We start from the raw sequence: 14,515 nt of genomic DNA on the forward strand, positions 1-14,515 counted from the left end.
TTTTTTCCGGTCTCAACATAATGGAACACAGTATATTTTTATTCTCGATAAAATAATAGACTCGTTAAAATAATATTTATTCTCGGTTCCACCCTATTACTTTAAAGAAGTTTAATTGTATATGACATTATAATATAGGTGTATACAATGTTCACATCATTTTCTTAATTTAGTGTGTGCATGGGTGATTGACCTAAAAATATTGATGCAGCTCAAAGAAAATGAAAGGCATAATATTAAAACAAGCCTGTATTTAATGGACATTATGGGGTTTCAACATGGAGAGTAGAAGTAGAAGGTTGTTGGAAATTCATATAAAGCATTTCTCAGTTGTTTTTTTGGCTTTTATAATGTTTCCGTTTGAAAAATCTTAAAATAAGTAACTTATAATTTAAAATGAATAATTGACTTATAAGTGATAAGTAGATAAACACTTATAAGTTATATAAGTGTTTGGTAATTTTACTTAAAAATCAGAATTTTTTTTATTTAAATGAATTAAAATAAATAATTTTTAAATTCAATTATCTTAATTCTTGAATTTTAAATTAGAAAAATATTTACAAGCATGTATTTTAGAACAAAATTTAATAAAAAAAACGAACAAATCAAAATAAGTTGAGAAAAAGTACGTTGTTACTAACAATCAACTTATCAGCTTATAAGTTATATATTCAACTTATAAGTTGGGTCGACAAACGCTCATTAATAAGTATTTAGAGACTTATAAGTCAATAAGCAACTTATAGGTATTTTGCCAAACAGGCCCAATATCTTTTCCTTCATGATTTTCTCCTTTTTGTTAAGAAAAGTTTGATTTTTAAAGCCAAAAGAAATGTAAATTTTATTCAAAAGATAAAATGGCTTAAGCTGGGCTTTGAATATGGTCCAGCACTCCAGCTAGTTGGGCTGCTATAGAGTAAGAAAGGTCCATAGAATAGAATCCATTTCTTTACTTGTTTTCAAAGCAAAGAATACATTGATTCTCAAAGTACATGTCTACATTCAAGCTTCTCAAATGATTTACAAATACAATTGCATGATGAAATCTATCCCAGTAAACAGACATGAGTATGATCGGCACACTACAAGAAAAACGGCTTATTTTACGGTAAAAAATCGGTTGAATTCAACAGTTCTTCGACTGATATAGATAAAATATAACTAAATTCGATTGAGACGTATCAGTTTGAATGGTTAATTTAAGTATCGAGTATATAGATAAAATATAACTAAATTCGATTGAGACGTATCAGTTTGAATGATTAATTTAAGTATCGAGTATAATATGATCTAATCACGGTTCCGTCTTGTTCAATTACTCAAAAGAAGTGAAATGTTGAAGTGACTTGGTTACTTAACATGGAAAGCAAGAAAAACAGGATTTTTTTACGGTAAAACATCGATCAAATTAAATATTTTTTGGAATGATATTTGACAGAACACGACTAAATTCGATCGTAATACAAATCCTTATATTCATAGCACAATACACTCGACGAACGGTTGGTTAAATTGTTCAAATTGCTAAATGCAACATGAACTTGTAACAAAACTTCGAGTTTTTTAAGAAAATTGGTTACTTGACACAGATTATCAGTAGAAATTTCAAATTAGTAAGATACGGAGAAAATAAACGAAAAAAATAAGTGCGGAAAATTCCCGAGAAAAGAAAACAAAAAACAAAGTAGTCAGCAATACATATCCAAGTGTTTGTGATATACACGAACACACTTGCATTGTGTCTCTTTCAGCCTTCAACTTGATACCTCCTTGTTGATGTCTGCCTTGCCTGGAAGAATCTGATGCATCAAGCCAAAAATGCTATTGACAATAGCCTTGATTACATTTTCTGTGCTCATCATTTTTTTGTTATGAATCATTATCATACTTTTAACCTTTTGGCTTTAATATGTAGCCCTTAATTAATGAAGATATTATGTTTTTAATATAATATTTCATGTCGGTAAGAGTTCAGTATGTGTTATATATGCATATCAAGGGCTTTTCTTAGGAAAATTGCTAGGGCTTTACATGTTAAGTTGATATCTTATTATTTTTTAGTTACAAGTAATTTTGCTTGTTAAAAATGAAAAATGATAAAAAAAAGTCTATATAAGTGTACGAGGTAAGCGAGATAAACTGCGCCGTAATAACTCGTTGAATAGCAAATTTTATCGTACGAAAAATATATTATACGAAAATCCTATCATATTCTATGAAAAATTGTATTGTTTACATTTTTTAGGTTTTGATTACGTTTTTGTGACAACATAATATGATTTATGATTAAGTTATCGGATTCTCCTATTTTAATATCGTGTAAGTTATTAATTTTCTGAAACTTGAGAAGTCGTGTTTATTATTAAAATCGATAACATTGATCACAAAAGTGATCTAGTGTTCATGAAACTGATAATAAAACGTGATTTTAATAAATAATCCGTATTCCTGAGCGTAATGTAATAATCTAGTGATGGTAAAGGTTTATATAAAGATTTATCTACTTTCGTGTAGTCTTATGTTTTATATCCGATTCTTGATCGTCTAGAAATTTGTATTTGTTAGAATAAACTCACAATTATAAGGCATACAGGACCTTCTTGAAATCATTTGACCAATGGATTCAATAATTTTAAACCTATAACTCAAATATAAAAGAAAATATATTATCCACATAGTTAGAAAAAAAAATGTTATCTACAAACTGTTGAAGACACTTAAAATGATGAATTGTCCACTCTGTCTGAGCCAGGCTTATAGATAGGTTGGTGGGGGATTTGTTGCAAGATAAGAAAATAAAAAAAGGCTCTGCCAAATAAAAATCCAAGAAAATAGAATCTGTGGTTGTAATTTCTCACTGACTTCTCTTACATGTCCCACTTCATTAGCCAATCTCATTTTTTCTAACTCTGTGTTTGCAAATTTTTTCTCTCTCACCCACTAATATTATGAGAGAATAAATAAAAAGATTCACTTAGAACTCAAAATGTTTGCATTTTGTGCAATCTTTATAGTAGGATAGAAAGTTAGAGATAAGTCTATAATCCCCATCTTCAAAAATCCCTTTTTTATCTTTCTTTATGGTCCAAAATTGATGAATTATTCAAGGAATATATCAAGATAAGCTGTAAATTAGTTAAAGTTGTGATTTTGATGCTGCCCATGTGATTTGATATAGTTGAAAGATAGGGATTATAGATAAAGTTTGTGTCTTGGTGTGTTTTTAATAGTGATTTTGTGGGTTTGAATAGTGATTTTAGATAAAGTTTGTGTCTTGATGTGTTTTTTTTATAGTGATTATTGATAAAGTTTGAGTCTTGGTGTGTTTTTCATAGTGATTTTGTGGTTTTGAAATAGTGATTTTAGATAAAGTTTGTGTCTTGCTGTGTTTTTTATAGTGATTATAGATAAAGTTTGAGTCTTGGTGTGTTTTTAATAGTGATTTTGTGGTTTTGAAATAGTGATTTTAGATAAAGTTTGTATCTTGGTGTGTCTTTCATATTGGTTTTGTGATTTTTCGAGATTGTTGTGATGATGACTGGGGGTGGATGTAATATAGTATGGTTTAGAAGGGATCTGAGAGTAGAAGATAATCCAGCTTTAGCTGCTGGTGTTAGAGCTGGAGCTGTGATTGCTTTGTATGTATGGGCACCTGAGGAAGAAGGGCACTATCAGCCTGGTAGAGTTTCCAGGTGGTGGCTTAAGCAAAGTTTATCTCAACTTGATTCATCTTTAAGGAGTCTTGGAACTACCCTTGTTACAAAAAGATCAACTGATAGTGTTTCTTCTCTTCTTCAAGTTGTTAAGTCTGTTGGGGCTACTCAGCTCTTCTTCAACCACTTATATGGTCAGTTTGTTTATATTGTTATGTTTAGTTGTGTTAATATTGATCATGGTTTTTTTGGTTAGTGTTCTTTAAGATGTCTTTAATTACTTTTGTGTGTGTATGTGTGTGTGTTTGGTTTGGTGGATTTAATTTAATATGTTTGAGTTTTTTTTTGGATCTGTACATATATATGATTATAATAGTCTAGTTTTTGCTTTAGATTATTCCTATTTAGCTACAAGTCAACTCCTTTGAATGCCTATTGTTTATTGCCAGTCAGTATTTTACTTTCCTTTACTTGAGTGATTAACTTTGGGTTCATTTATTCCCCAGTTTTCTTTTTGGTGGATTAGATATAGGGTTCTGGCTAATAAGTTTGATAGTTCTTATTGAAATATGTTAAAAGATGTACCCATGTCTGATCTGTAGCTCTGTATCTTCTGTTAATGTGTATCTTGTCAGATGATTATTTTTGTTAAATGAAAAGAAAGGAGCTTTTTCTTTGTTCAGTAGCATATAGATTAGTGTTCTAACTTGGGCAGTATTTGTTCTTTATGATAGCTGATCCATCATATGGACTAAACTTACAATCTTTACTTACGGAATTGTATCTGTTGTAGTCTCTTAAATTCTTTGGTGTAAAATCAGGCCAGTTCTGATTTTCACATTTCAACTAATACTTCATTGTTCCATTTTTTAGACCCCTTGTCACTTGTGAGGGATCACCGCACAAAGGAGATTTTAACTGCTCATGGAGTAACTGTCCATTCCTTCAACGCAGACTTGCTGTATGAGCCATGGGAAGTTCTTGATGATGTAGGTCAGCCGTTCAACACATTTGCAGGTTTTTGGAGTAAATGCCTTAGCATGCCCTATGATCCAGATTCACCACTTCTTCCTCCTAAGAGAATAATCTCAGGTAGTTTCTTTAAAGTTTGAAACTTATATTCCTCTAGATAAATGCCTTGGTACGCCTTGCAGTACTGACTCATCATCCCTTCCTCTTAAGAGATAATCTCAGAAAGTTCCAGTTCAAACTTTATTTAACTTTAGTTTTTCAACTACTTTGTATTATATAATTAGTTGTTACATGTATTTAATCCTAATATTCAGCCAAGGTTTTTGTTGTCAGTTGCAACAAACTCAGATTATATAATCCTCAAAAGTCCAATTCATGAGGGGAGGACTAATTTTGTTGCATGTGTTGGCTTAGAGGGTACATCGAGTTTTACTTATTTAATTAATGGGTGTTGGGGCAAGGAGACACATTTAAAAAATTAAGTTGCAAGGCAAGTAGCCATCAGAAAAAGAGTGTCAAGTGTAAGTTATAAATTTTGGCCAAAGTCTACGCACAGTTTAGTAATTTTCATAATCTCGACTAACTCCTTATGTGCACAATTTTGTTTTTTTTAAATATGCTACTATATAGTTTCTGTTCTCCTTTCTTCTCCAAAACCTTGCTCATTCAGATTAAGTAATAACTTGTTTATCTGTTTTAGGAGATGTATCTCTGTGCCCATCAGACCCATTGGTGTTCGAAGATGAATCAGAAAAGGGCAGTAATGCACTCCTTGCTCGGGCATGGTCACCTGGGTGGAAAAGTGCTGATAAGGCACTAACTACATTCATCAACGGACCATTGATTGAGTATGCCAAGAATTGCAGAAAGGCTGATAGCGCTACAACTTCATTTCTGTCTCCTCATTTACATTTCGGTGAAGTTAGTGTGCGGAAAGTCTTTCACCTTGTTCGCCTGAAACAAGTTCTGTGGAACAATGAAGGGAACCAAGCTGGTGAAGAGAGTGTCAACTTATTCCTCAAGTCAATAGGTCTTAGGGAATATTCGAGATATATAAGTTTTAATCACCCATACAGCCATGAGAAGCCTCTTCTTGGACACCTAAAGTTTTTTCCTTGGGTGATTGACGAGGACTATTTTAAGGCATGGAGGCAAGGTAGAACTGGTTATCCGCTGGTTGATGCAGGCATGCGAGAGTTATGGGCCACCGGTTGGCTACATGATCGAATTCGAGTTGTTGTGTCTAGTTTCTTTGTCAAAATTCTGCAGCTTCCTTGGAGATGGGGCATGAAGTATTTCTGGGATACCCTATTGGATGCAGATCTTGAAAGTGATGCTCTTGGTTGGCAGTATATATCTGGAACTCTCCCTGATGGCCGGGAGTTGGATCGTATGGATAATCCCCAGGTAATTCTTTATTTCCTTGTTTTATGTGTCATAAAAGCCGTTCTTGGCATGATGGTTAAGTGGGACTGCTTCAGACCCGCTCTAGACTAGGCTTCAGAAATTGTAGAACGGGTGCGTATATGATGTTCTCTTTATCTTGTTATCCACATCTGTAAACTCAGCTGTAACTTTACATATTTGCACACCATAATCACAACTTTTTTCAGCTATAAATTTTGTGTGGAACTTGTTATGAGTTAATCATCTACTTCTGAGTGCTAATGAAAATAAATCGAGGTTATTATACTTCTTGTTTACTTTAAAGTTATTTATTTTTGTGTTGTAACCGGAAAAAGTTTGACGCTTGCAGGAGCATTTGGTTTGTCTACTGATTTTTCTATTGCTTATAGAAATAAATTCTGTGTTATTAAATGTTGTTTACTATTTTCACTTACGATTTTTCAGTTTGAGGGATATAAATTTGACCCTAATGGTGAGTTCGTAAGAAGATGGCTTCCTGAACTTGCTAGACTCCCTACTGAATGGATACACCATCCTTGGAATGCACCACCATCTGTTCTCCAGGCTGCAGGAGTCGAACTCGGTTCTAACTACCCTCTTCCAATTGTTGGGATGGATGCGGCTAAAGCCAGGTTGCAAGAAGCCCTTGCACAAATGTGGCAACATGAAGCAGCTTCTAGAGCTGTAATTGAGAATGGAACTGAAGAAGGTTTAGGTGACTCATCTGATTCGGCCCCAATTGCTTTTCCTCAAGACATGGAGGAGGACCGTACGGCATTAAGGAACAATGCAACAACCACAACGATACGGCGTTACGAGGATCAAATGGTCCCAAGCATGACTACTTCCTTGGTAAGGGTTGAATCTGAAGAAACTTCTTCTGATCTTCGAGTAGAACGTGGAAGAGCAGAAGTACCAACAAATCTTAATATGGACGAGCAACCAAGGACAGATATAGTTAATCAAGTTAATAATCTGCAACATTTTAATATTGCAATGGCGCTGAGGGATGCTGAAGATTCCACAGCAGACTCTTCTAGTAGTACTATTAGGAGAGAAAGGGATGGAGGAGTGGTTCCGGTATGGTCTCCTCCAGCTTCCAGTTACTCGGAGCAATATGTTGGTGAAGAAAATCCTTTCTTGCAGAGGCATCCACAGTCTCACCAAGTAATGAACTGGACACAACGGCTTTCTCAAACAGGGTAAGCAGAATCTTAAATATTACAAAAATAAACTTGTGAAAAAGTTAATCAAACAAAGATTACATGTATGCCATAGTGGTGACTCGCTGTCAGTAGTTCCATGAGGTCAGGGATCAGTACCCTTATGGTGCGAAATGACTGGTTTACAGTGACTTTATCTACCCTTTAAACAGCAACATATATGTACTGAAATCATCTTAAATGAAGTTTACCGAGTACATGTGAGATCAAGGTATAGTTTAGAATGGATAAACTCTGGTATTTATCCACTTGTGTTGTAAAGTGGTGCCTTAACAAGAGCTTAATTTCTATTTTAATTATCAAACAAAGATCAAGCATTAGTCCTAGATTGATGTTTTCAGTATGTAACCGCCCATTGGCTCTAAAATAAATTTTTATAGCACCCCCTATGGTACACTGGACAGAAATATATGTGTGCGCCTGTTTTTATAAGATGCGGCTGTGTGATGTTTTATGCAAATTCTAAATATTTTTTTGCCCAACTAGTTTCCACAAGCTATGTAAATGCTGGGGGGGGGGGGGAATTTATCAAGTATAACTATATTTGTTACATCTTAGTTTACAGTTGTAGATTATCAGTGCATGTAGAGGCTGTAGGCATTTTTTATATGTAGTATTATTTGGCTTATATACTTCATAATGCAACCAATTCTGAGAATTTGATAATCATATACCAACTTATATCATATTGGTTTAGTTAACATCATAATTTATCTTCGGATGCAGCATCTTAATATATTCTTTCCCGTCTTCCTTTCTCGTTGATATTTTTGTAAAGCTTTCTGCTTGCTGAATCTGCTATTAGACATCACTCTTTTTATCCAGATGTGTAGCCAACATAGAGATCTTATCCTTTATTTGAAAATTTGCCTCCTAGCAGCTATTCTTCTCATAGTAAAAGAATTACTGAATCCGTTAATTATTGGCAGGTAAACATTACACGTGGAAGACAACCAGCCAGGTGGTAATATGATGATTGAGGAAGTTCTACAGCCATGGGAACTATGAAACACACCTCGGTTGATCTTCATTCACCCTTCCTCTTAGCAGTTAAATAGTTGAAGGATTTTTCATAGAAATGTTTGAAAGAGGCAGAAACCTCATCTGAATTTCTCCTTTGCTACGTGTTGTACCATATCTGCGCTTGTGCTGTATAGTAACCACAGGTCTCAGACAAAAGGCTAAAGAGTGTCTTAACTCTTGTAGGGCATGTGCATTCCTGTAATAAAATTGGGTTTGTGCTTTTCATTTTCAATTAGGAAAATATTATTGTTCCACACTTATTCGCTACATTGTTCATTTCTTAGATGTAAAAGAATCTGTATTGATGTACCATTTCATAGGCTTGTTACATGTACATGTATATGCACAGCTTATATTTGCAAATATTTTGTAGATTTTCTGAATCAGTTTCACTTTATGCGTTTGAGTTGAGAACCGATACAATCCTGACAATAACTAATCGTGCCTAGTATGTATATCACCATGCTTCTGCAACTTGTAAGAACATGTTCAGTGCTTGTACAGACGTTTAAGAATGTCGGAGCATATATATAATCTCCTTCTGAATGCATCTGTCAGACGCCATTTTGCATGTAAAGGTCATTGTATACACTCCTGGTGCTGCTCTCTTCTTCATTCTGGACTGCTGGTAACCGCAGAAGATTGTATATCAGGGCTGCGGTTGTAGCACCGAGGATTGGTGCCACAACGAAAACCCACAAATTTTTATATTCACCTGCAGCAATAGCAGGGCCTATACTCCTTGCTGGATTCATAGAAGCTCCTGTGATAGGCCTGTAAAATGAACAGTTTCAGATACCTCATTAATACACTTGTGAGCTCATCTTTAACAAACTGAAACTCGATTTCTATGAAATTATTTACCCGGCTAAGAGAACATTAAACCCAAGTGTCACTCCAATGGCAATTCCAGCAAGCCCCTTGTTCTGTTTGATCAAGTTAATGAAATTGAGAATCTCTATGTCTAATTGAGCATTATTGTTTGAGAAACTCTATGTTTGCTATATGTATGTGTGTGTGAATGTCATGTAAGTACAACTAGAAAGAATCATACAGCTCTATCATCATCTGCAGCCCCACAGATCACAAACATGAGAAAAAATGTGATTATAAATTCCCAGGCAATAGCTTCAAGATCAGTAGTTGGATCAGAATACTGAGTAGTCATTGGGATAACATCCTCTTGGTAATTAAACAATACTCTAAGGGTGAGACATGCAATTATTCCACTCAGTAACTGCGACAAAACATACATAGGCACCTGCAGCAACATAATTAGTAGCACGATTAGTAAAGAAAGACGGGATATTATAGAAAGGAGAATTCCAAACTCAGAGAAGTCTCACAAGCTTAAATGGAAACCTCCGAGCAGCAGCAAGACCAATCGTGACTGCAGGATTGAAATGGGCGCCAGAGACGTGCCCAACTGCATATATTGCTCCCATCAGAGAAAACCCCCATGCCAATGCTATTCCCACAATTGTGAGGCTCAATTTTCTGTCAGTCAGAGCACTTCCACAGCCTACGAAAATTAGTATGTATGTTCCTATGAACTCTGCAACGATCTATAAACATCAAAGGGCAAACATAATCAAGAAATGTACATCCAAGGATATCTGAATATTTAGTATGATATACTTAGTCAGTTTCCTAGCACATCAATAGAATTGGTAACTTGACAGTCATAAGAAAAAAAGAGAGCATGACTTGTGACTTTAAATAAACATTTATCAAATGGTGTGCATGTTACAATGGTAATCAGACACAACTCATGAATTCAGACATTAGTACATTACCATCTGGAAATAATTCGGAGAAACAGAAACAGAAACAGAAGATGCAGCTGCAGCAAATTTGTGCGTTCGACTACGTTTTCCTTGTTCCATTAAGGAGAAAGAAGTTGGCAGATACTGTTTTGGTGACATGCTAGAAGTGGTTGAAGGTGTGTTAGCCATTGCTCAACTTCTGCAGGCCTGCAACAAGTCTTGCAGTATAAACCTCTACTTATTACTTTATATATAAGAGCTTCATTTGGCTCTACATATGTGAGCTTTACATGATTTTGAAATTGACATAAGATATTTTACTACAAATATATCAAATTCTTAGGGAGACTTGGCAACTGGCAAGTTAGCATGCAGTAATTGCTTGACAAAAACCTGTTTCTCCTTCTGACCTTTTCAGATAATGCTTAAAACATGTCAATAAAAATGTTCAGATTTTAAAATTCTGTCAAGAATTTCTTGACCAAGTCTCATGCTCAATTAGGTTGAACATTCATTTCATTTCTTAAAGATGAAATCAGAGCCTAATAATTTGAAATTCGGATTTCACAGATTAAGGGTGAACATTAGTTTCTACCGTGTACTCCGTCATTTACAAATTTAATCATAAATAACTAACTCCGCCAATTTTTTCCCGGATACAGTTATTTAGAATAAAATTTAAATACTCACGCACACATATACTAATTGTTTTAATATCGCGGTCTACTTTCTCCGATCACATACAGCATCATACATTAAACCAAACCAAACATACCCCGTATATCCCGTTTAACACATGGTCGGGGAGGGTAAGATGTACGCAGCTTTCCCCTCATTCCGAAGAATGAAGACAACATCATACATTATACATTTCAAAACTCTGCAGTCTCTTCTGCAGATTGAGCCGGCCAATCTATATTTCGGCATCAAACAGAATTGACTAGGATATATTAGTTGCGGCAAGTTGATAACTGAACATAAAGAAATTACAAAAAAACATGCAGATTCAATGTCAAGGGTAAATATGCAACTCCAAACTAAGAAACAAGTCAGTTCTGAGATGCCCTCTGCAGTTCTGAATTCAATACAGGACAGGAAATAACTTTAATACATGTTTAGATTCTTATGCTCATTTGTTCCAAGAAGAATAATAAGAGAATAATCATCTTTATTCTTTATTCCTCATCAATTACTTGTCTAGAGATTATAAAAGTAAGCACAACAAGATGTTGCAGAAATGATATCATGATTATGTTGTGATGATGTGGTTTTAATACAAAACTTTTTGTTATTATAAAATCCCGTTAGGTTCTTAACATTTAGTAAGGTCAAGTCTTCTCGACAAACATAGATAATATTTTCTTCATCCCATTAGGTTCTTAAAATTGTTGTTGGACACCGAGTTTCATACTAGGTGGGACGGGAAAACCAAACCAAAATACTCGGTATATCCCACTTACGAGACATGAAGAATATATTATTTTTAGAAAATGTTAAGAAATGAACATGACATACCGAAATAGAAAGCGTTAAAAATCTATAAGGACGGAGGGATTACCTCGTAACGGTCTTGTTGAACTAATTTGCAAAGCTAATCCCCTTAACTTCATGAAAATCACTCACAAAACTACTTGCAGATTATTAGAATGCCTGAATCTTGCTATACCATTCTTTTCAGTCCTCAGATTTCTTGTAGTCTCTAGTTAAGCTCAAATTTCGAAGCCGATAACATAGTTCTGCAATTTGTACTCCTGGTAAAATGTCTGGTGTTTCAAGTGCATATATTTCAAAGCATTTCTCATGTTTGGACTGCAAAATCACTCTTCATATCTTTTCAGTTGCATTATCTGGCATCGTCAACTCATCACGAGCATAATCATACACGAACCCGACTCGAATTTGGACTGATTCACGTGTGTAATGGCTATCTGTGTCCTTTTTTCGTTTATGGTAATCAGTTTATGCCTTAAACTAGAAGTCTATACATCTACAATATAAGCATGCATCAGAAATAAAGTAGAAAACAACACATTGTGCAATTTCCACGTCTCCGTAAGCACATTGTGTCCATTTTTTCAAAATCTAATTAGTTTGAGAACATTTCTAAAACCACAAAATACAAACATATGGCACCAAATAATTTATCATTTTATGAAGTATTAAAAAGTTCATTAGATTTTGAATACCTTGCCTTTTGAATACCCACACTTCGGGGACAAATATCCAATGATCGGCGGAAATTACCGCATAAAATTCCCACGAAATATGCATTAGGCACATGCGCATTTAGTTTTTAAAATTTTAATAAAAAACACGTATACTACACATTCGTGTTCAATTTTGGTTTTTATTGAATATGTATCCTTTCTGGTCAAAATCTGAACACGCATGTGTAGTAGAGCGGGCAATCGGGTCGTGTCGTGTAATTTCGTGTTTCGTGTGCGTAAACATGAAACTCATATCCGACCCGAAATGATTTCGTGTACCCATATGTGAAACCCATATCCGATTCGAATCGTGTCGTGTACTTTCCGTGTATATTAAATAAAAAATTATTATAATATATATATACATATAATATATAAAAAAATCTATTTTCATGTATAATTTATTGAAATATGGAGAGTATATATATAAATATAGATATTTTTACACAGTATTCTATAAAAACTTGTAAATATTTATATTATATACATAAATATATGCATGTGTTATATATATTAATTTATAAATATATTTATCTTGTATAATTTCGTGTACTTTCGTGTACCTAAATTGAAACTCATATTCGACATTAAATTTATAGCGTAATTTCGTGTTCGTGTACATTCGTGTTTTGTTTACCAAAAATTAAAACCCATATCCGTATTTTTCGTGTCGTGTACCAAATTGTCCGCTCTAATGTATAGTAGAAAAATGCCCAAAATACACTACTTTCCAGCTCCAACTGCCCAAAATGCTGATTGACAGTACGTTCCGCCCAAAATTCCCCCTGAATACACATTCTACACATTAAAAAAAAACAAAGAACACACATTCAGGTAATGCGTATTCCTTTATTTTTTTTAAAAAGAATACGCATTCTGAAAATGCGTATTCACTACAAGCCAAATTTGAATACGCATTCCCAAGTTGCGTATCCTATGTTAATTTTAAAAATTTTGAACACGCATCTTCCAAATGTGTATTCGATGGGTATTTTGAGCATCCCGTTAATAAGCATTTTGGGCATTTGTCTCCAAATAGTGGGTATTTTATTTTTTCACTCTGTGTACTATGCGTGTACTTTACAAAAAATTTAAATGTTAAACATGTATGTCTGTAATGCATCTTTTGTGAGTATTTTGGACGGAACGTACCGTCAATAAACATTTTGGAAAGTTGGGACCGAAAAATAATGTATTTTGGTCATTTTAATTTTCTTTACTTTATGATGAGTATTTCTCTAAAAACATTTGAGTACCATTAAATTTTAATGTATAAATTTAAGATTATGATTCAATTCTCTTTCCGAATTTTGAGATTTTACTATCTAAACTTTCAGACATCCATGCATGACATTCATTTAGATAATAGATTTTATAGAATGAACGAAAGTCTTTTATAATTTACTTTATGATGAGTATTTCTCTAAAAAAATTTTGAATATCATTAAATTTTAATGTATAATTTAAGATTATAATTAATACCACCAATAGATAATTTATATCATCATACTTCAAAAATTGAGTGTATTATTGAGAATCTGAATTTAAATACACCTATAATACATAAATCCAAATAAATGCTAAAACTCCAAATTAAATATATATCTTAGGATAGTTCGATTTAACTTGAAAAATAATACATAATTATTTTAAGTGAATGGTGAATTATAAGTAATAAGTAAATTTATACTTATGGCTTTTATTTTTTTTGTCAAGGTGTAAATAATCGTACAGAAATCGCACATGATTTGTACATATAACTTATTTAAGTGTTTGAATAAATTTAGTACTAATTAAAAATTTATGAGAAATATAAATTAGTTACATAAAAACAAAATATTATAAATTACATTTAAAAGTGATTAAACATTTTAATGAAATCTAATTTCAAAAATCAAATAAGTCAACTAATGAAGTTAGGATTTTCAGCTTCTTATAGATCAGTTTTATTGGATTTTTTATAATCCAAATTGAATACCATCAGATTTAATGAACTTTTTAAAATCTAAACTGAATTCACCATATTTAAAAGACTTTTTTCAATATCTATTGAATACCATCAGATTTAAAAAAAAATTAAAATCCAAATTGAATACACTAGGATTTTCAAAATCCAAAAAAATCCTTTAAAATTCCAATTGAATACACCCCTCTAAGGTCATCATGATTCAATATTAATAATTTACAAGCTCATTGAATACTTTAAAAATTGAATGTATTATTGAAAATCTAAATTAAATACATTTATACAAATTCAAATA

The 14,515-nt window shown here is 33.2% G+C and overlaps 2 protein-coding genes across 2 annotated transcripts; one reads left to right on the top strand and one right to left on the bottom strand.

Annotated features, from left to right (window-relative positions):
• Positions 1 to 2,831: 2,831 nt before the first annotated feature.
• Positions 2,832 to 8,678, top strand: LOC141721681 (cryptochrome-1-like). The gene is made up of 5 exons (XM_074524710.1): positions 2,832 to 3,850; positions 4,530 to 4,748; positions 5,329 to 6,035; positions 6,480 to 7,237; positions 8,188 to 8,678. Exons 1-5 carry the CDS (start codon positions 3,535 to 3,537, stop codon positions 8,189 to 8,191), a joined length of 2,004 nt encoding a protein of 667 aa, XP_074380811.1. The 5' UTR covers positions 2,832 to 3,534; the 3' UTR covers positions 8,192 to 8,678.
• An 89-nt stretch (positions 8,679 to 8,767) lies between these two features.
• Positions 8,768 to 10,249, bottom strand: LOC141721682 (nodulin-26-like). The gene is made up of 5 exons (XM_074524712.1): positions 10,078 to 10,249; positions 9,628 to 9,846; positions 9,336 to 9,542; positions 9,146 to 9,207; positions 8,768 to 9,055 (listed from the first exon to the last, which is right to left on the bottom strand). Exons 1-5 carry the CDS (start codon positions 10,234 to 10,236, stop codon positions 8,836 to 8,838), a joined length of 867 nt encoding a protein of 288 aa, XP_074380813.1. The 5' UTR covers positions 10,237 to 10,249; the 3' UTR covers positions 8,768 to 8,835.
• Between the last annotated feature and the right edge of the window lie 4,266 nt (positions 10,250 to 14,515).

Source organism: Apium graveolens, chromosome 4 (assembly GCF_009905375.1).
Source record: "Apium graveolens cultivar Ventura chromosome 4, ASM990537v1, whole genome shotgun sequence".
In the NCBI taxonomy this organism is placed as follows: domain Eukaryota; kingdom Viridiplantae; phylum Streptophyta; class Magnoliopsida; order Apiales; family Apiaceae; genus Apium; species Apium graveolens.